Source organism: Dreissena polymorpha, chromosome 1 (assembly GCF_020536995.1).
Source record: "Dreissena polymorpha isolate Duluth1 chromosome 1, UMN_Dpol_1.0, whole genome shotgun sequence".
NCBI classification, from domain to species: Eukaryota; Metazoa; Mollusca; class Bivalvia; order Myida; family Dreissenidae; genus Dreissena; species Dreissena polymorpha.
Window position 1 is genome coordinate 147,154,902 of NC_068355.1, and position 22,313 is coordinate 147,177,214.

The 22,313-nt window shown below is 37.5% G+C and overlaps 1 protein-coding gene across 2 annotated transcripts in view; it reads right to left on the bottom strand.

Annotated features, from left to right (window-relative positions):
• Positions 1 to 22,313, bottom strand: part of LOC127854839 (lactase/phlorizin hydrolase-like) — a 52,837-nt gene that overhangs the window by 5,781 nt on the left and 24,743 nt on the right. Inside the window, exons 28-52 of one of the 2 annotated variants that reach the window (XM_052389903.1) lie at positions 21,337 to 21,485; positions 20,815 to 20,945; positions 20,280 to 20,537; positions 19,761 to 19,836; positions 18,670 to 18,777; positions 17,370 to 17,609; positions 15,546 to 15,675; positions 14,850 to 15,034; positions 13,649 to 13,811; positions 13,118 to 13,260; positions 12,304 to 12,434; positions 11,079 to 11,339; positions 10,718 to 10,793; positions 10,381 to 10,488; positions 9,609 to 9,714; positions 9,239 to 9,375; positions 8,625 to 8,751; positions 7,934 to 8,118; positions 7,264 to 7,584; positions 6,313 to 6,440; positions 5,969 to 6,044; positions 5,635 to 5,816; positions 5,256 to 5,430; positions 822 to 1,064; positions 468 to 597 (exon numbers count right to left, since the gene is read on the bottom strand). In XM_052389903.1, coding sequence (XP_052245863.1) covers positions 468 to 597; positions 822 to 1,064; positions 5,256 to 5,430; positions 5,635 to 5,816; positions 5,969 to 6,044; positions 6,313 to 6,440; positions 7,264 to 7,584; positions 7,934 to 8,118; positions 8,625 to 8,751; positions 9,239 to 9,375; positions 9,609 to 9,714; positions 10,381 to 10,488; positions 10,718 to 10,793; positions 11,079 to 11,339; positions 12,304 to 12,434; positions 13,118 to 13,260; positions 13,649 to 13,811; positions 14,850 to 15,034; positions 15,546 to 15,675; positions 17,370 to 17,609; positions 18,670 to 18,777; positions 19,761 to 19,836; positions 20,280 to 20,537; positions 20,815 to 20,945; positions 21,337 to 21,485 — 3,969 coding nt within the window. Of the gene's footprint in view, positions 1 to 467; positions 598 to 821; positions 1,065 to 4,800; positions 4,947 to 5,255; positions 5,431 to 5,634; positions 5,817 to 5,968; positions 6,045 to 6,312; positions 6,441 to 7,263; positions 7,585 to 7,933; positions 8,119 to 8,624; positions 8,752 to 9,238; positions 9,376 to 9,608; positions 9,715 to 10,380; positions 10,489 to 10,717; positions 10,794 to 11,078; positions 11,340 to 12,303; positions 12,435 to 13,117; positions 13,261 to 13,648; positions 13,812 to 14,849; positions 15,035 to 15,545; positions 15,676 to 17,369; positions 17,610 to 18,669; positions 18,778 to 19,760; positions 19,837 to 20,279; positions 20,538 to 20,814; positions 20,946 to 21,336; positions 21,486 to 22,313 lie in introns of those variants that run through there. The other variant, XM_052389912.1, reaches the window with a different exon arrangement.

Consider the following 22,313-nt stretch of genomic DNA (forward strand, 5'->3'; position numbering starts at 1 on the left):
ATAAACATAATTGGAGAACTCAAACCTCTTGCATAAATTATACAACTCTTTCTTCGCGCGTAGTGTAAGCGGGAATTGGGCTAATCATACCCAGGCCGTATCGACCGGAATTTTACATCAAGCACATTAGACGGTCGCTAAAGCGACCATTTAAAATTTAAAATGAATCCATGTTTGTTCGATTCGTGATGTATTTGGACTTGGGAGATTCACACGCAATACAATTATTCTAACGCAAAACTGATTTGTGTAATACACATGTACATGAAAACGTTTTTAAATGTAAATGTTTATCAAATTATGTTTATCAAAATTGGTAAATTATTCTTTTCCGAAATGAAGACCGGTTTATCATAACTAATGAATTATACTATTCCGAAATGGAGCCCGTTATCTACTTAAGCAGACTAACTTTCCACAAAACGTTGCTGCAAGACATTGTCGTAATAGAGAGAAGACATGTATACCCCTCCCAGCTAGGATCCTGCATATCAATGAGGTCGGCGTCCCCGGCGTGGTTCTGCATGCTCAGGGGCCGGACACTGGCCTTCACTCTTGTGGACGTGTACATATTGTAGCCGAGGAAATCCGCGCTGCCTGTTAATATAATTTGGGCCATGCTTTGACCATTTGTATTCACCATTATAGCGCAAATGTCTGAAAAGCACATAGAAAATTAAGACATCAACACTACCTTAAAAAGACCAATTTACGGTAAATTACTATTTTCAAAATAATTTATTGATAACTAGTAAATATATCGAAATACTGAGTAATAATAAATATACATATTTAAAATAAACATGTCTCATCATTTATACCTAGTATCATTCTCTTCTCCTCATCAGTGAATGCAGGAAGCCTGGATTGCGCAAAACCCTGCTCCAGACTCTTATTACCGACTTGCCATTTTAGCACATCCGGGTAGTCTCCGTTGCCGAAGATTGGGTTAGCGAACCAGCCCAAGTTGAACTGGTTGAACCTCTCGGCGGCCTCGATGTCTGCAAGGCTGTCCCTGTCCATGGGCTCGCCGTTCATGTGGCTAAGAACGATGCCCAGTTTACCTGTAATACCCAAAGAACGTGGATCGTGTACATGTTGATTATTCTAATAAAGCATTAAACCGCATGTATAGTGTATACACCTATGTTTGTTATGCACCCTTAATGGCAATGGCTGAAAGACGGACAGTGTTACCCCGCGAGGAACATTTGTGTGTTTCTGTGCGTGTTAAATTGTAAACTATTCAATTTTAAATTAAGCAAACAATAGTTTTTAAGTTTTGCTCCGGACAAAATCAAACACAAAAAGGTAATATAATTATAAATATTGAAGCAAGAGTTACATTTTTTGCAATACACATCTTCTCAATGAAATCAACATATTTACTTAAGTCTAAAGTTAAAACTTCTTTAATTTTTTACGATACACTTTGGACGAAATTGAAGTATATGAACATGACAAAGAATACTATTCTGCAAATTAGACCAAGACTCTGTTCTTTTAAAACTAAACAATGGACGAAGAAAATATAATGGGCAGCAATCAAGTGCGCAAGCAAGTGAAATTTTCGTTGAATATATCTGTTGTCTTTCGCGCCAATAAATGCTTTTTAAATTGAAACAGCAGTCTAGAAATATTAACTAAGTATTTCATTTCTAAGAACTCGTCTCTATAAACATCTTGCAAACAAAGCGCAAGTAAAAGAAACGCATAAGGCATTGATTGCATTTTCCGTTTATATTGTCATCACAAACGTGCGCGTCGACATAATCCTTAAATATTAAATCGTACCATTTCTTGTTTAACATTATTATAGTTGAACAGAATAATCATTTTTGCCAAGCAGTTTGAATAGAATAGATAGAACAACTCATAACGAATAAGTTGCGAATGGACATCGATTATTTGGAAAATGTATTAACAAGTTTAGCAAGTTAACAAGTTTATTGGACAATACATCCAAAAGGACCAAAGTCCATATAGACATAGTCATTCAGTGTTTATAAAGTAAATAGTTTATGATTAAACAAAGTAATAATACATTTCATTGCAACAATACATACACGTATTAGTATATACTAGGTTCTTATATTAACAAATATCGATAGTATATATGTAATTAGATAGATATTGTTAACGTCGCGTTTTAAATATACACGTTTATTTCTAAAACCTCAATGGCGCATTATATTTTACTTATAATCCCGGTGAAGGCAAAACCATTTTTTTTTATTATTGAAAAATAGTGATAACAATAGATTTGTAAGTATTGACAATTAAAGACTTTCTAACAAATTACGAAAATCTGATAAAAAGTCAGTTTAAATTACATGCATTTGAAGTAAATATGGGTTTGTTTAAAAGTACATTTCACTTAAAATAGAATGGGAACCAAGTGTCTTTATTCGCTTACAATAGGATTGGTTTAAACTTTTTTATGCATACCGTTTATCACATAAGGGATTGCATGTTCTATTTATGCAAAACGTTTATCCCACAAGGGTTTGCATGTTCTATTTATGCATGCAGTCTATCCCGTTAGGGCTTGCATAATCTTTTTATGCATGCAGTTATCCCGTTAGGGCTTGCATGTTCTATTTATGCATACCGTTTATCCCAAAAGGGGCGTTCATGTTCTATTTATGCATACCGTTTATCCCACAAAGGCTTGCATGTTCTATTCATGCATGCCGTTTATCCCACATGGGCTTGCATGTTCTATGTATGCATACCGTTTACCCTACAAGGTCTTGCATGTTCTATGTATGCATACCGTTTATCCTACAAGGGTTTGCATGTTCTATGTATGCATGCCGTTTATCCCACAAGGGCTTGCATGTTCTATTTATGCATACCGTAATCCAAAATCCGTACATTTTCTATTTAAGGGACAGTTCACTGTTTCATTATTACTAAATATGAATATTTTAATTCATTTTTACACACAATAACGTACTATTGACCTTGTGCTAATTACGTTTAAATATTTGATGCTTTTAAAATGCTGCTTAGATTTTGGATGAAATTTTTTTTCATACAGACTTTGAATTAATTAATATCTAATTAATTTGTACAAACACCACCTTTTCTGCAGTTAATTTCCGTGTTACTTCTATAATGCTTCTGGACATGAATTTTGTTTAGTATTGCCAATATCACATAATGCGAGTACGTTTTCATCTACCGGTATATTATTACAATAATAAGTTAATATCTAAGGCAGCTCACGGATAGAGTATATAGTGCAACCCGAGGAGAGTGATGTCTAACTATAAAAAGAGAGTAAGGTCAAAACAGCATAAGATATATCATTTCAATAACCAGCGTTTTTGAAACACGACTTTGAATATGATCTTCATATAGTTGTTAAACTTCTATGTTAATACGATAGATTGACTGATTGGAATGTGCCGATAAGGGATACCGGTTGACATGACAACGCACAGTTTCTGTATCATTGCCATACAGTTGAAAGATTACAAATAATTTGTTCCAGCGGTAACACTTTCAGAGCTCACAACATCTTCTACTATACGTGTTGTTCTTATTTGTTTTGTAATGTGTTTGCTGTTAAAGCCTTTTTTATTTTTGTCACCAAATTGTCACCGTAAAAGCAGCATGTTGTCTAAAATCTTGACAAACAATATTCTACCAGATTGGTATGCGAACATCCCATTTTTTTCCAAACATATTTGAATTGAAATAAAAACGGCGGTCGAAAAACAAAAACTTATCCTCACAAAAAACGTCATGCGCGTAAGGTCGATATCATTTACGATTTCTGTTTTAGCCTAGCGTCAACAAGATTGAGGCATTAATGTGGCTTCGGTGTGGAATATGGTTTTTTAGGATTTGACCCGAAGACCTGAAATTTTAAACACACGTTAGACCACAGGTGGTTAGCGTGTGACTATGATATTAATTAGTGAAAACATCATTATGAATGATAAATAATCATATTATAACGAAAAATCAACTTATCTGACAAATAATATTTTTCACTATCAAATATGTTATATATATATATATATATATATATATATATATATATATATATATATATATATATATATATATATATATATATATATATATATATATATATATATATATATATATATATATATATATATATATATATATATATATATATTTGATAGTGATTTTTTTCAGAAAAGTTGATTGTTCGTTATAATATGATTATTTATCATTCAAAATGATGCTTTCACTAATTAATATCATAGCCACACGCTAATCACGTGTGCGTTAGACTTGGCATTGATTTTGTCAAGATAAACATTCTTACCAAGTCATATCAAAGTATGCAAATAAATGCGGCTTCTTTCGAGGTTACAAGGTTTTTCTAAGATGTGACGTGGTGGCCTTTTTAAATCACACATTACATATTAAAAATCTAGATATTATCAAGAAACAATTGTTGACACATTTGCATCAAGATTGGGTCATAAATGTTCCTCGATAGTGGCCTGTCGACTTGGTTTTTAAACGTTCGAACTCGGCTTGGATATATTGAAGAGAAGGATTCTTAAAATTTTAAATAACGATTGGATCAAAAATGTTAAAAATGAAAACGAGCTGAAAGTGAACAATGAACACATCAAATCGCACCCGCACATCAGATGACGACGGGCGGCGGACATTGTGTGAGCTCAATAACTCCTCTTGAGCACTTCCTGCTCAGGTTTGAAAAAAAAATCAAGACTTATATTGCGACTGATTTCCTTAAACTTGTTTGAACTCATTTAAGTGCATGTACCTTTATTGTGCCGGTATTTAGTTCTGTGCAAGTGCGACACCCTAGCGTGTGACCTAAGAAGGTTGTGGGCGGCTCGGTAGACGTTAATACCACCGTTTGACGGGTCTGATCCGTATATGTTGACGCTCACTGCCCACGGCTCATTGTGAGTGATCCAAAACTCAACCTTGAAGTTTAAACTGCTCATAACAAATCGGTTAATTTCAAAGGTAATTGATAAGTCGTCTTTAAGAGCATCGTTGAATGACTTGAATCAATGGGAAAACGAAAATAAGCCGTGGGTTTCAGCATCATGCTAGACTTACTTTCTTTTTATCTTCTGTAATTTGGTCAGGCATTGTTTTCTGTTGGTTAAATAAAACGTTTGCCAGAACTTCATATGAACTTAGTTTTTTTTTATAAATCGCTTATCCCTTGTTCTAATGTCAGAACCTCAAAGAATCTCATCCCTGTTCTAAACTGTATCCGAGTGTACCTTGCTGCTTTTGGCTATATTTCTCTTTGTAGAGCCTACTAGTTCTAGCATGGGACCTGAGCAGGTTGTGGCCGGCCATGTAGCCTTGGTTCAGGCGGCCCGGGGCGTGCTCCCCGCTATCGTAACCATGGTGAGCCGCCACCCACGGCTCGTTGTGCGTCACCCAGAACTTCACCTGAGCGTTTATTAGTATACATTATCTAAAAATATTACATTTTGTTGTGTGTGTGTTCTTTTTTTCTACTTTACTTAAAATACAAAGCAGATGGAAAACAAATTCAAAAGATACGCATTAAAATCCAACCTTTTTTAATGTTTATACATCGAAATATTTGCATCTGTTTTTAGAAAAAAACATACCGGTACACAAGAAACTTACGCGGTCACCAAAATTCTCATAGAGAACATCGGCGTAGTCAGTGAAAAGGTCCACAATGGAGTTATTTGTCCAGCCACCTACGTCCTCCAGGACTTGCGGAAGGTCCCAGTGGTACATGGTCACCATGGGAACAATGTCTGCGTCCAAGAGCGCGTTTATGAGGTTGTTATAATACGCAATACCTGAAGAAAATTTTCATACTCGTGCTTAACAAACGGGCATCCCCATGGCATTCCATTTGCAGCCATTGACTGCATTTGTAAGTACTTTTCAAATATATGGCATAATAATAAACGTATACAATATTATAAATAAATCTGTTTTAATTATATACCTCTTTCATTTATAGATCGCCTCGTCCCATCAGGAAATATCCTAGGCCAGGCTATTGAAAACCTGTAATGGGTTACCTGAAACAGACGGATTTCATCTGTGCTGTAACCTTTATGATGATACAAAACTGTTACAGGATATATCGACAGTTCAAGTAAATAACGTAACATCACATTTACACTTTAATCTTGTTTTACGCCTGGCAAAAGCATACTTTCAACCAGTCAATCATTATTAAAGCTGTTCATTTCTTTGTGATCAAACAAAAATACAATATCAAAATATTTTCCTTGTATTTAATGGATAAATAATAATGCCACACAAAACGGTGTTTTGTAAATCTACCTTTAAATTCTTTAACAGTTGTATATCTTCGAGATATTTGTGGTATGTATCACAGGCAATATCGCCAGTATCGCCATTTACAATCCTCTTGGTGTGTGAAAACCTATCCCAGATGCTTTCTCCCCTACCTAAAATGAATTGAGAATTCGATTGTCGTAGTCCTTCATTCAATGATCTGTTTTTATAACACACGTAAAAATAATAATTATAATGGGGCCGTGCTCTGTGAGAAGGGGTTTAAATGCATGTGCGTAAAGTGTCGTCCCTGATTGGCCTGTGCGAAAAGTGCCGTCCCTGATTGGCCTGTGCGTAAAGTGTCGTCCCTGATTTGCCTGTGCGGACTGCGCGTGTCGTCCCTGATTGGCCTGTGCGGACTGCGCGTGTCGTCCCTGATTGGCCTATGTCGTCCCTGATTGGCTGTGTCGTCCCTGATTGGCCTGTTTCGTCCCTGATTGGCCTGTGCGGACTGCGCTAATCATGGACGACACTTTCCGCCTAAACTGGATTTTTAGCAAAGAAGATACTTTCTTGAAACGAAAAATATTTTACTAGTGAAAAATGCCTTCCCTGATTAGCCTGTGCTGACTGCACAGACTAATCTGGAACGACATTTTACGCAAAAGCCTTAAACCCCATTTTCACAGAGCAATGCCCAATTATTAAATCATCTCAAATGCAGCAATCGTCCTCTCAAAGGAACACTGACAACACTGCAAACGTACCTGACCATCCAATAACATATGGATAACGAGGAATAGAATGCTTATATGTCTATTAATATTAAATTAAATGTCGTGATATCTTGAACTAGAATTATAAATTACAATTACATGACTTAAAGTAAGTGCGTAAAAGAATCAAATTCGGCACCTGACCATTCTTCGGATATCTGGATAACCAGATGCCATCGTATACGCATAATACACAAGCATGGTTATACCGAAAACGTACCATCTTCATCCCATGCTCCCTCCACCTGGTATGAAGCGGTCGCCACGCTCCACGCAAACCTCTCCGGGAACGTCCCGTACAAGAACTCCGTCTCAAACGGTATGCTCGGCCTGGGGACCGGATCTCGAGGGAACCCGTTCCGAAGAATCGTTTCTCGATAGAAGACCGCGGACTTCTTCGGCGTCCGGGGCCGCGCTATAGGGTCACTGAAATTAACGTAGTGCATACCGAACCTCTCTGTGTAGCCACGTGACCATTCGAAGTTATCAAGCAGCGACCAGGCCGTGTAGCCTTTTACGTTCACGTGATCCACGTTGATCGCTAAAATTGAGATAACCTTGAGAAGTATACTATTAATGTGAATAAGGAAAATGCAAATAATCGTAGCAATATATATTTTAAAAAAGAACCATAAATTGCAATAAAATCAACGATATCCGATAATAATACCTTTACGTCTTTATTAACAGAAATAGTCATTGAACAAGGTTGTCGGTTGTCAATGACATAAGGGTCGTGGTCGATCGCAAGACAATATGACGATATTAAGTTTATTAAAGGCACAATGTTCGTAATGGGGTAAATCATTTTAACGATAAATATTTTAAACAAAAATATATCTACGTATCGCCTAGCCAAAAATACTAAAATTATTATCAGGTGTACATACCTTTCATGAGTTCATTAATGTAGCCCCTATAGAAGTTCACGCGATGGTCGTCCTCCAAGGTGCCCGTGGTGTCGGACACACCATTTTCCGTGATGTAAATGGGTACGTCACCGTACTGGCGTCTGATCCAGTTCACCATGCCGCGATGAGCGAACGGAGTAACGAACAGCCAGCTCGAGCCGGAACTGAAGGCGGTGTGGGGATATAGCGATCACGGTCCGCAATTACAAGTATTTAAACTCGATCTAACTCTTGGTCTTAACATTAAACCAAAAACAATGAACACAACCCATGGTAGTTAGTCAACATTAAAATTTTGAAATTTGATATTTAGTTAAAAATATACAGTTGTGTAGGCGTTGGGAGGCTGTTAGTTATGAGAAGCATTATTATAAATGCATAAGATGCGCCAATTTGTGCTGTACTACACTTAATTGGCAAATATTTAACCAATCGAGACGCATTTATATGTATGATATATTGGATCATTTGAAATAATATGCATTACACTGAACAAGTGTTATAACAAGTACGCAAACAGTATGCGTAACTACCAATGTGGGTAAAACAAAACGAAGTATCTGCACTAAAAAGTATATTGTGTGAACTGTGCTTCTCTCAAATTGAATTTAAAATGTCTGTGTACATATTGACTATCATTTACTCTCATACTTCACTACCAAGTCCATACCCTTGCCAGCTCGGGTCGCTGTCAGCGGCGACGTCCATGTCGTTGTAGTACGTGCCGTCTGCAGGAGCAGTCGTGTCCGCTACACGTGCGCACGTGTACTGGTTGAGGCCGAAGAAATCGTAGGAGCCTGAAAAACACAGAGATGTATTGTATACCAAATACAAATACAATATATCCATGCTAACAATGGCATTGTGCTAGGAAGCGATTGGGCGTGGTTTACGAGTCGATAATCTTAACGACAAAGCGTTTTTAATGTCCTAAAACATGATGGGGTAGAAATTATTCGCTTCTTGCATGATCTGACTAAACATTTGCAACTGGAATTAGAACTAGAATTATGCTTTACAAGTACATATATATATGTCTCTCTTCACGGGATAAAAGGTGTAAACGACAGCATTATGTAAGGTACGCATGTTTTCTACGTATAGTCCTTGTTTCAAGAAAGTAAAAAGAATCCAAAATATAAATAAAACATATTGTCAATAGTATCGTTATTATTGTTGTGATGCTTTGACTGTGAGCTTTTAACTATGGTACGGCAAACAGTGTCAAATCTATAAAATCGTCAACTTGGTTGGTATACCGCCCGAACCCACCCTATTACACACCCTTGATTAGCCTCTTTTCTTCGTCTGTAAATACCGGAAGTCGCGACTGGTGAAGCCCCTGTTCTTTGCTCTTTTGTGCAACCTGGAGTTTCATCACCGGCGGGTAGTCTCCGTCCACGTATATCGGGTGGGCAAACCTTAAGCAGGTACACAACATGCAAATTGCAAACTATGGGCGCGTATTGCTAAGGACCGCTTTTGCGAAAACAAGCTCAAATAAGTGAAGTACATACAACAGAGTGTACGTCAGTACGTCACATAATAATTATATAATTAATACAACCGTCGTCTTACGTCATGCATGAACAAGCAGTGCAGTTGACTCACACAGTTTAAAGTGTAAGCGTTCAGCATATTTTTGTTCCCATACCATCCAAGATGGAACTCCAGACGTCTGTCCACGGCCTCCAGATCCAGGATGTTGGTTGGATCCTTGGGTACTGCGAAATCGCAATTCAGTGTTATGCTCACCTGACCTATAATGTAGAAAGAACATTTGTATGAACAACTGGTGCAACATATACTTAAGAGTCATCATATTGAAAATTTAGAGGAGTTCCGTTTGTCTCGATATGATTAGCGTCTTGCAAACATGGCCTTTATGCGATATACATGAGCAGTCGAGTCGTCTGGTCAGGAGTAACGCTTTAACGCTGGGTTCCGAAGTCTCATTTGTGGACATGTTAGGTTCTAACCAGACTTGGCGGATGCGCAGGCTGGTCTCTAGTTAAGCTTTGCGCAAATGCGATAAGAGTCATTTTCGCATGACGCGGGTCATAAAATATTGATTTTAAATTTAAGCATTTACTAAACTAGCATTTACGAGTTTCATATCGACGAGAGGAAAAATAACACTTATATCGACTGAACATCATGGGCGATCATTTACATTTTTTGTTTTTATTCTGAGGGACATGGAAAATGTTCTGTAACAACAGCAAAAAAACACACTGTAAAACATGTAATGTTCTCACTATTTGAAGCAGATACTTCCCTTTTTTAAGATAGTGATACATGTATATAAATAACTGGAAAGGATAAATAATGTCTTTTTATTGTAAACATGACACTTATGCGCGTTTGTTTCAATCTTCATTTTTTAAAAGGATAAAAATCCATAGGAATGCTTCGCCTCTGAATACCTTTCTGCGCGGCTTTATATTTGCGTTCGTACAATCTGTAGGCCTTGGCGTGTGCTAGAATCAATGTGTGAGCGGCCAAATAGTCCATCGTCCCACTCTCGCTTATACCTGAGAGCATAGACGATATGTCAACATAAGAATAACTGCCTACATTTATTTAATCACTATGACATTAAATTGATCAAATCTTAATCAGTGCATGTTATTTTGACATCTTAGGGATTTTCATGAAATGCGTTCCAAAGTTGGAAAACAAAATACATAATGGTGTATTATATCTCAAAACGCCATAACGTAGCATGTACAAATACAATGATTGACAATGCGTTTACTATACCTGGTGCATTCTGGCCATTACCATATCCTAAAAAGGCCACAACCCAAGGCTCGTTGATAGTGATCCAGAATTTCACCTTAAGAAACGTAGTTTTATAGTTTCTTGAAACAATCAGTGCAAACAAAAATGCAACTTACAGCGACTTAATTTACAAATCTTTAATTCAGTTTGTTAAATGTACGCAGCATAGGAAAATGGCTTCAAACAAATTTCAAGCATTTATAAACAAAACAGTATGTTTTTCGACGTAATAGCATACATCAAGGTCAGAGAGTATATTATTTGGCATATATCAATCTATAAATAGCCATCTATACCTTATAAGAGGTATTTCATTCATTAAAATACTTATTCTACTAACCCGATCACCGAATTCCCTGAAGCAAAAGTCAGCGTACTGTTCGAACAGAATTGCGGTAGTTTTGTTAGGCCACCCTCCGTTCTCAACTTGGATCGCTTGCGGAAGGTCCCAGTGAAACAGGGTTATCATTGGAACAATGTGCGACTGGAGCAACATGTTGATCAGGCTATTGTAGTACTGCACACCCTCATGGTTTATGTACGTGGCGTGACCGTTCGGCATGATTCTTGACCAGGAGATGGAGAATCGGTAATGGGTAACCTGCAGTAGACAGGTAATCGTTAACCCTTTGCATGCTGGGAAATTTGTCGTCTGCTAAAATGTTGTTTGCTGAATTTCATAAATTAGCATTATCTTTGATTTTTTTTCAAACAATACTAACAGAAAAGCAAACAGTTTGGATCCAGATGAGACGCCACGTTCTGTGGCGTCTCATCTGGATCCACACTGTTTGCAAAGGCCTTCAAAATTCGGTTCCAGCACTGAAAGAGTTAAGCATTGACGGTAAGATTCATTTGTGAAAACCGACCCCTGTTTGGGCGTGATTTCAAAATAATACTTTCATTATACATATGCATTTTAATACTTCTCAAGGATTAAAAGAAATGTGAATTTTTTAGGATCTGCTTTTTTGCCGATATACAACGTATTATAAATTATTGCGGAGAATGTATTAGCCCTGATAGGAGCATTTTGCAATAATCAAACTAAAATGCACGTATATGAATGTATGTTCATTCAGTTAATTATAATTACCAACAATAATCATTGCAGATTGCATTACATTGACCGACAAGTGTAACCTATGCAAACGTAAACAACAAAGGGCAACTACCATTAAAACTGAAGAAAGAATGTACTCGCCTACCTTAAGTGCTCGCAACACGCTAATTTCCACTTGGTAGCGAGTCTGCCTGTTGCCAAACTACGATAGCAAAAGCAAAACAAAAAGGGAAACAACCCTTAAACACTTCGACATAAGGTTATCTCCCCTACCTTGAGTGCTCGTAGCAGGTTGATGTCCTCTGGGTAGAGGTGATTACTTTATGTTGCTAAACCATCTGCACTAAAGTGAAAAACGACATCCAACAACTCTATAAATATTGCGGCGAAAGTTATCAACCCTTCCCTAAGTGTTCCTAGCAGATTGATGTCCTCTGGGTAAAGGTGGTAGCTGTCTGTAGCCAAATCACGATATAACTTATGCGAGATATATCTCCCCTACCTTGAGTGATCGTAACAGGTTGATGTCTTCTGGGTACATGTGGTAGCTGTCCGTGGCCACGTCCCCCGTGTCGCTGTTCACGATCTTGCCTGGTATGTGCGTGAAATTGTCCCAGATACTTGGACCACGTCCTGTTATTGACGTCATACCGGTACTTATAACCGCACCAATTAAAATCGTTTAATACCAGATGGGTTAATCACGTGATAGTCAATATGGCGACGTCCATGCCGAGGCAGGTATTTTTCGCCGTTTTATTCCCCTTTTACTTGTAGTTTAACTAGCGTTTATTTCGAATAACTATTCGCTAGATCCTTCGACTTAACTCGATACGAAATTTTAAGTGGGATGACCTAATTACGCTCCACTAAGAAAATTTGCGGGGAGTAAAGTCGACATATAAATCGAATTTTATTACGAAATAAACGCTAATCACATGTTTACTGATATGGCTGGACAGGGAGCGTCATTCAAAAATAAAACAAAAGTTATAATGTATATAAATATAATGTATATAAAACGGCGAAAAAACTGTCTCGGCATGGACATCGCCATCTTGACTATCACATGATTACCCCCTCTGTATACGAACGCAGTTGTTCAGATTTTTAATAGCGGGTGAATATGGTACGATATAAATTTACAAAATTGAAATAGATTGCCATAAAATCGGTGAATTAAGATTTTACAAACGAAATAAAATATAACTCGATTTGCTAAATTATATGTTCGTTTATAATTAATATAAATGGAGACTTAACAATCATATTGTCGCACGTCAGGTTAGCTGAATGCAATGCAAAGTAATCATTACCTCCCTGGTTCCAAGCGCCCTCCACCTGGTACGCCGCTGTGGCCGCAGACCAAATGAAGTCGTTCGGAAACCGGCCGTATAGGAAGTCGTCGCTCTCGGGGGAGGGAGGTAATCGGACAAACCCGTTGTTCTCGATCAGCTTTCTGGAAATAAAATAATTCTAAAGTCAGCATTGTTTATGTTTGTTTTGAATATTTATTAATAAATAGGCTATATGCATATTATTGCACAAAAAAACGCCAAAAAAACAGCAACAACAACTCAAAGCTTTCTACCGTGGTAGTTGTGCCTAGAAGTATATCGGTCGAGCACATTGCATCACATCATTCCTCATCAGAGGAATGGATTTATGCATACGACGTTTCGTCAAAAGCCTTATGTGTGTTACAAAAAAAGAATGGTCATGACATACTTCTCCTCGTATAGGATTACAACCTTCAGATAAATTATAGTCTTAGCATAGAAATACAAATGAAATGACCTCAATTTCAGAGCTTGTGTCAAAACGTGCAACAAACGCGCGTTCCTTACCTATACCAAAAGGCCGATTCTTTTGGTGTTCGTTTTCTAGCCGGGTCGGAGAAGTTCACATGGAGGAGGCCAAACTTTTCCGTGTACCCGGAACTCCATTCAAAGTTGTCCATCAGCGACCATATGGCGTATCCATTAACGTTACAACCGTCCAATTGGATTGCTGAAGTAAATACGACAATGCATACTATCTACTAAATTTAAGTACGAATGTGTCCTTTAAGCAGAAAACATCATCTATCTATTACAAGAAAGAAGTGTCCTCGGTTTTTAAACTTACAAATTCAAAATTCAACTGAAGTTTGTTAAACACGCGATATTTGTACTGTTCAAATATCGCTGTAATAATATCGCCTGTCGACTCTCGCGTTTTCAACAAATCAGGGGAGACAAAAGGGGGATATTTTTACGTCATCAAGCATGTGCATCAAGTATATTGATAATAAATGGTTAAAAATTACTGTAACAGCGTTTAAAAACGAGAGAGTCGTCAGGCGATATTATAACAGCGATATTTGAACATAACAAATATCGCGCGTCGCTTCGTGTATCGCGAAAAATATCGAGTATCGTTTCATGTGTCGTGTGTCGCGGTCTGAATTAGACCGCGATACACGAGATTTGGATAATATGGGCGATATTTGAATAAGAAAATATCGTGTATCGCTTCGTGTGTCGCGAATAATATCGTGTGTCGCTTCGTGTTTCGTGTGAACGCGAGACACGATATTTTGCGCGATGCTCAAAGCGACACACGATATTTTGCGCGATACACGCAGCGACACACGATATTTTGCGCGATACACGAAGCGACACGTGATATTTACCACGGTATATCACCTTTTGGGCTACCAATACAAGGGCGATATTTTGTGGTACATTCTCGCGCGTCACTTCGTGTATCGCGCAAAATATCGTGTGTCGCTTCGTGTGTCGCGCAAAATATCGTGTATCGCTTCATGTGTCGTGTGTCGCCCTTGATGAAAGAAGGGCGAGATCAAAGATGGCACTATCCAGATTCCGTAATTTATACTTGACAACAAAGAGCATTACAACACTGACTTCTATTGCATATGTTAATCATTTTGAAGCTTTATTGCGAAATCCCATTCATAGCTAAAAGCTTTGGCAACCAGTATTTTTTTAATTTAAATATCAATCACGTATTGATAATCATGTGACGCCGCGTTTCTATAGCAACCTTTGAGCAGTTCGTTGGCGTAGCTGCGGAGGTAGTCGATGCGGTGTTGGTCGTGTATGGTGCCGTTGCTGTCAGGAAGACCATTCTCCGTAACGTATAAAGCAATTCCGTTGTACTTCCGGTGGATGTGGCTCGCGATCCGCCGTATGCCCTCAGGGTTGATCTTCAGCCAAGAGGCAGCGGAACTGTCGTATGGTAACATTTTGCAAGAATTAATGCTTTAAAAGGAAACTGGGCTTCTTTTTAAATACGATAACCAAATAATTTCGACATTTTCTGCTTAATTAAAATAACAACAACAGTTAATGTATAGATATATAAACAATTAATGTATATAATATATAGGTTTTCAACATGTACAACATGCGGATAATTTTGAAGCATTTAGTATATTAATAATCTATAGCAAAAGTTTTACTACTCTGGAACATATGAAACATAAAAAAAACGCATTTCGCATAATTGATCCGGAAATAAATGTATTGACATTTATTCCTTGTTACCCATTTGGTTTCTTATTTCCAATGCGTTCTTTTATGTAAAGCGTGCAAACGTAAGAACATCTTAATTCTTTCATATTTTCTTTCCAAATATGAGTGCAGGCGACGTTCACACCATCTTTGCCATACGATAAACAACTCGGAACCCCACTTATATATTTTTCTCTCTCAAGCCGAGCTTCAGAGCGTTTGTTACCTGGGCCAGGCCGAGTCGAAGCTCTGCTGGACTTCCATGTCACAATTGTACCCTTTCTCATCATGCCCGCACGTATTGTGGGCCGCCAGGGATGACGTGTAGTGGTTCAAACCCAGGAAGTCCGCCGAACCTAAACGGGGTGACGTTATTTTTTCATCAAGCAAAATTTGTTATCATACGGACAAGTATTGTAAGAGAAATATATCATCTATACATTAATTTTGAGCGTACAAATATAAAACAAAATTCGTGCTAAATGAGTAGTGCTTAAATATGGGGTTAACTTACTCGGAGATATTTTACGACCACGTTGTGTAATAAGATGCTGAAAATTGTCAACTCGCATATAATTCGATTCAAACAACATACGGACAAGTATTGTAAGAGTAATATATCATCTATGCATTAATTTTGAGCGTACAAATACAAAACAGAATTCGTACTAAATGAGTAGTGCATAAATATGGGGTTAACTAACTCGACGATATTTAACGACCACGTTGTGTAATAATGATGCTGAAAATTGTCAACTCGCATATAATTCGATTCAAACAAATGAATGAAATTAAAATTAAAAAAAATAATCATAAGTTAACATAAACGCCACGATGGCCCTGAATGGTTCACCTTAATTCACATGTTTAATACTAGAGTAATATTAGTCACGACTTTTTCAAGTTAATACTACGTACGCTAAGAAAAACAAGTTATCAGAGAAGTCCATATTTTAATAAATTTATAAGACGACCATAACATGATGTTACCCATCAAATTCTTAACATGCTGGACTTGTAGTATCAAAGAAAAATGCCCTTGTCAATTTGTATTTAAGCTACGTTATACCCTGAGACGTCATCAGCTTGATTCAAGTGGCATAATATGAAAACACTTGCTCAGGACGATATAATGATGATAATGACATAACATTATTAAGGGTTTTAATTGAGCTTTATTGTTTTGACAAATATTTATTAAAAAGTGTTGTCAATATATACATATCAGAGAGATAAGTTACTCCAGGGAAATAACTATTTTGAACCAAGCGGCATGGTTTAAAGAAACTTGGTAGTTGACTACCATAGAGTGTAACATTCCAAAAACAAAACCTCTTAACCATGTTTTCCCAAAATGCATATAAGTGAAGAAAAATACCTAATGCGCGGGCAATGATTCATGTGTTGAAAAACTTTGCTGTAGGACCACCATACAATGTTATATTCTAGATGCAAAACCTCCAGGCCTTGCGTATTCAGATGAGAAGATTTTAAGATTATAAATATAAACCTATATTAAACACATGTAAACTCCAGAACGGAGCCGATTTTGACACGATGATTTAAATATATCTGTTCCGACCACAACGAGTGCCTGGTCGTTTTCTGTGCCTGGTCGTTTTCAAGATGACGTCATTTTATTAGAAACTTTGTATAAATGATGTCACCACAGGGGATGGCCATTTTAACCATAGGGGCATCATTTGAACAAACTTTGTAGAGGATCACTATATGCGATGTTACGCACCGAACAGTTATCACCCGTACCTTGCGGTTTCCCAGAACATTACTAATGCAGTTTATAGTTTTCAAAATTATAAATAGCTGTTATAACCTACATTCGCAGCTGACCGGAAATGTTGGAACATATTTGCAATCCCTATTAAGTTTTGTAAAAATTCCTCGAATAGTATGAAGAGGATATGATGTTTGAAGCAAATTGTTGATGACGGACGACACACGACGGAGGACGCCTAATATCCACATACCACAGTAACTCTTGAGATTTTTCAGATGAGCTAAAATTCATAATCTGCCTCAGTTACCCGACCTTTTATTGCCTGCTTTTCTTCCGATGTAAAATGTGGAAGCCTGCTATTTCCTGACGAATCTTTCCCTTTCATGTCGATATAGTCCCTCATTACATCCGGGTAATCCCCGTCAACGAAGATGGGATTGGCGAACCAGCCCAATTGGAACTCGAGCGCGCGCTCTGCGGCGTTCCAGTCAGCCGGATCTAATCGGTTCTTGGGATACCACCAGTCTGAGTTTAAAGCAATGCCAACTTGTCCTGAAAAAAGTTCTTCGGTTAATAAATACTAATCTGTAAAGTAGCTGTCGGCAAAATGTCGATCCAATTGTCAAGAATACTTAAAGTAATTGAAAAAAATCCCACCAACAACAGAACCATTTCCAAGCCTCACATTTGATCTCTCAGTCAAATCTTGCGATTTTAGCAAGGAGAACAGGACGTGGGCGCAATACTCCTTCATACGATGAGACATTGTGGCAAAGTAAAAAAATGAATACTGAATTATAAAGATTTATTCAATACGGCTGCATAATGCCCAAATCGGGCTTTGACCTCTTTCTGTCCTTTGAGCAATAGATACTAGTTTTACAGGCGACAAGCTGGGCCATATACATATGGTTTACGTGTTAGTTCAGTTAATTAAATGTTCAAGATAAAAGATGAAGAAACCGTACAAATAAGTTTTGACAAATAACTGCACCCATACAATAGCGTATGCTTACACGTACACTCAACCAAGGCGACAGCAAGTAGGAGCTTTAAGCATGCGGTTAAACAAAAAGACAACAACAACGTCGACAATAGTTATAAAACGGAGAAAAAGGTACAACCTTAATTTATCGAGTAATGTTTTGCTATACAAAAAAAGAAACAATGCATGGGACACAAGTTATTTTCGGAAAAGGTGTTCCTGTTTATGGATCAGTATTGTTTTGAATATGGTTTAATGGACTATTAAAACGTTTGTAACGATCGGGTCGAAACGTATCGACTGTTGAATGCTCTTTGTTAACACACACTCGTAGAATTCATGAATATAAAACCTACTTGGTTGCTCAATCATTTACCCATTTATGCCTAGTGGACTCCCCCATCCTTCTAAATTGGATCAATTTAATTCCAAAATTAGGGATGTCTAGTATATTTATTTCTATATTTGGAATATTTCTTACAAAAATTCCTTTAAACAAACAGCGCAGACCCAGATTAGACGCCGCGTGATGCGGCGTCTCATCTGGGTCTACGCTTTTTGCCAAGGCCTTTTTTCTAGACGCTTGGCATAAATGGGTTAAACAAACCTTCACAACTATAACGTTACCGTGTTGGCTGCTCCTGTACTTGCTTTCATAAAGTCGGTATGCCAGGGCATGAGCGATGATCAGATTGTGGGAGACAATATACGTCTTGGTACCGTTACTTCGGATACCTGTAATTGATTTAACATGTTAAACTTGAGTAAATGAACGTTAGTTTGCGGTGATACTAAGAAAACAGTTTTGCCTTTTAACAAGCATGATGAATAATTATATGATACCAATTATACATACGCCTATTTAGCTTGCCATGTATAATTAATGGATAATTATGTGCATTATATTATACTCAGTAGTAGCAGTTTGTTTACACGTTTATATCTTAGTCCCCTCCAATGTTGTCGAAGTAAAAGAACCAGGATCTCTATAAGTTTCATTTACACATCTAACATTCTTTTAAAGTTATGGCAGGATGCAGACTTTAGGTTTAATATTTTCTGTAACTATAGCAACCAAAATCTATGTCTGACACAAGCTGAATTAACGTTCATATTTTTCATATGCACATGCTTTGAGGTTTTTGGGGTATCGCATGATCCAGCTCTTAGTGAACATTAATTCCGTTACCATGGCAATCATAATATGTCGACAAAAAACTAAAATAGTGTGCATATTCCCCACATGGCCATATAACCATATCAATTATCATCAACATAGCTTAAGAACTTTTTGAGTTATTTCAGATTCCGAATTCGGATGACACCCGAAAACTTTAACAAACAGACACGTGAAACCAAGCGCACACGAATAGACCGGATGAACTCCTTTTGTCTCCTAAGGATACACCGGTAGGTTGCCATAAACACGTTGCTATATTTTACAACATAGGACTCATATGATAGTAAGATTGGATGTACATGTTTATATACGCATGACAATATTTCAGACGCCATACGCAAACACTGGTAGAACACATGAGCCTCGTTTTGCGAAAAATGGGCAAAATCAATTTGCGTAAAGTGTCGTCCCAGATAAGCCTTGTAATTCGCACAGGCCATTCAGGGACGACGCTTTCTGCTTTTAAGAAAGTTTTAGTTTAAAGGAAGTCCCAGAACGAGGCTCATATATGCGCAAAGGAACAGAAACACACACTGACCTGGAGCGAATTTGCCTGTTTCATGTCCTAGAAGGGACACCACATACGGTTCGTTGAGGGTGATCCACGATCTCACCTTAATTGAACAACGGTGTACTATTTGTTTTTCTTTTACAAGTGACGATATTTACTTTATTGTTATGACATCGATAGTATGTTGTATGCTACCGTGTAGTCGTTACTAGTATTAAATATTACTGCAAACGAAGAGTTGCATAGTTTGTTTCTATTTATATATCGCAATTTTTTTTTAAATAAGGCAAACGATTAAGGCTATTTTCAATGTTTTTAACCCATTTATGCCTAGCGTCTAGAAAAAAAGGCCTTTGCAAACAGCGTAGACCCAGATGAGACGCCGCATTATGCGCTGTTTGCTGAAAGGATTTTCTGTAACAAATATTCTTAATATAGAAATAAATATACTAGACATCCCTAATTTTGAAAATAAATTGATCCAATTTAGAAGGATGGGAGAGTCCACTAGGTATAAATGGGTTAATGGTGACTGTAAGCACTCACTCGATCTCCGAATAACTCGAAGCACTTATCGGCGTACTGGACGAAGCTCTCTGAGGTCGATCTGTTCATCCAGCCGCCGCGGTCCTGTATGGCCTGGGGCAGGTCCCAGTGGTACAGGGTCACCATGGGGCGGATCCCTGACGCAAGAAGCGTGTCAATCAGCTCGTTATAGTATGCAACGCCCTCGCGATTTGGCGCCGCACCCGTTCCTTGTGGGTAGATGCGCGACCATGCGATTGAGAATCGATAATGGGTCACCTGGAAAAGTTTGCAATCTTTTTCTTTAAACTTACCGAAACAATGATTAATTTTGTAGACTTTACACAACTTAAGGATTTTTTAAATTAAAATATATGTGAAAAAGATATGATTAAGTATTTAAATTTTAGTGAATAAACATAAATGAAACAATTCTTTTTTACCTGCAATAATAATTAAGTACGTACGCAATGTTCATATTATTATTTTTCAATACTTGAACAATCAAATTAGTTCTTGCAAGTAGTACCCTTATACAACCAATGTGTTAAATTACCTTAAGTGCCTTAAGTATGCGCACGTCATCAAACACGTGGTGAAAGGCGTCGGCAGAAATGTCCCCGTTGTCGTTGTTTGCTATTTTCCCTGGGGTGCGGGAGAACGTGTCCCAAATAGTCTGTCCTCGGCCTGAAAAAACGCAAACCCCCAAGACAGGCCTTGGTATAATGCACAAAACAAAAGATATTCAGTCGCTCTCGCTTGCATAACAACGAGTTGATTTGCAAATTCGCCAAGTCTGTTAAGTACAAGCCAAAATCATTTAGAAAAATAGCTACATACATGCCGCTCATTATTGATTTTCTCAACTATATACTTTTTTCTTCGTTACCCTGTTTCTTTTTCTTTAAATTCCTAACTTATTTGTTCTTACAAACAACGCTAATGTATGGATGCTCCGATCAGATAATTATTGTTTAAACGTTTACTGATTTTACATGGTGGAACTCCGCGATCAGTGAGTATTGCCAAAAATCAAATTTGCGGAATAACAATTACGTTCACACATACGATCTCTTACCCCCTTCGTTTGAAGCGCCTTCCACCTGGTAAGCGGAAGTGGCTGCGATCCAGCTAAATCCGTCCGGGAATCGCCCGTACAGGAAGTCAGATACATTCTTGGTTGTGCTGGAGGATTCCGGTACAAAGCCATTGTTCGCTATGATATCCCTGAATACAACGGCATACAGAATATGTATTAATGTTAAAAAGAAGCTTATTTACTATATACCGTAATTACCGGTAGTCTAAGTTTTCGGACACTCTAAGTTTTCGGACACCCTCTTTTTTAGCAAAAATAATTATTTCTCGTGACTCGAAAACGGGTTTTCGTCCATAATTAATGTCTCTTAATTTTCGGACAGTATATTTTACCGCTCTTTTTTACAGACTTCGGTCCTGTTTTCGCTTATCTTGTGTCACACTTCGATCATGGATTATTACAACCGGATTAAGGTCATAAAACCTTGCAAATTCATGCCTGGGGGCATTGGGCCATTACATTCGCGTAATTGGGTAAATAACCAGGTAAACCGGTTGAAAGTAATGAATTTCCACAACATTATTTGAAACAGGGTCGTCCTATTAAGGAAGCAGAATGTTTTATGTTTTGACGCTTTTGTTCTACATCATTTCTGGCAAGAGTCAGCAAATCTGCGAAGTTGTTTTTATTTTTTTAAGCAGAAGAAGAAGAGTTAATTACAAGAAAATGATTGCACATTGATTTATTGCATTTATTTCAATATAATTATATTTTTCAGACACCTTAATTTTTATTTCTAAATTTTCGGACACCTATAATTTTTGAATATTTTTCGTATCTAAATTTTCGGACATGAAAAAAATAATTATTTTTAGTGTCCGAAAACATAGAGTAATTACGGTATGTTACCGACTGAGCTGTAAAGTCGCCATCTTCATGTGAGCCATCCAGTGCGCACGTTTTATGAACAATGAGAGCAAGGTATTACAAGTTTGCGATTAAAACATTGAACGCAG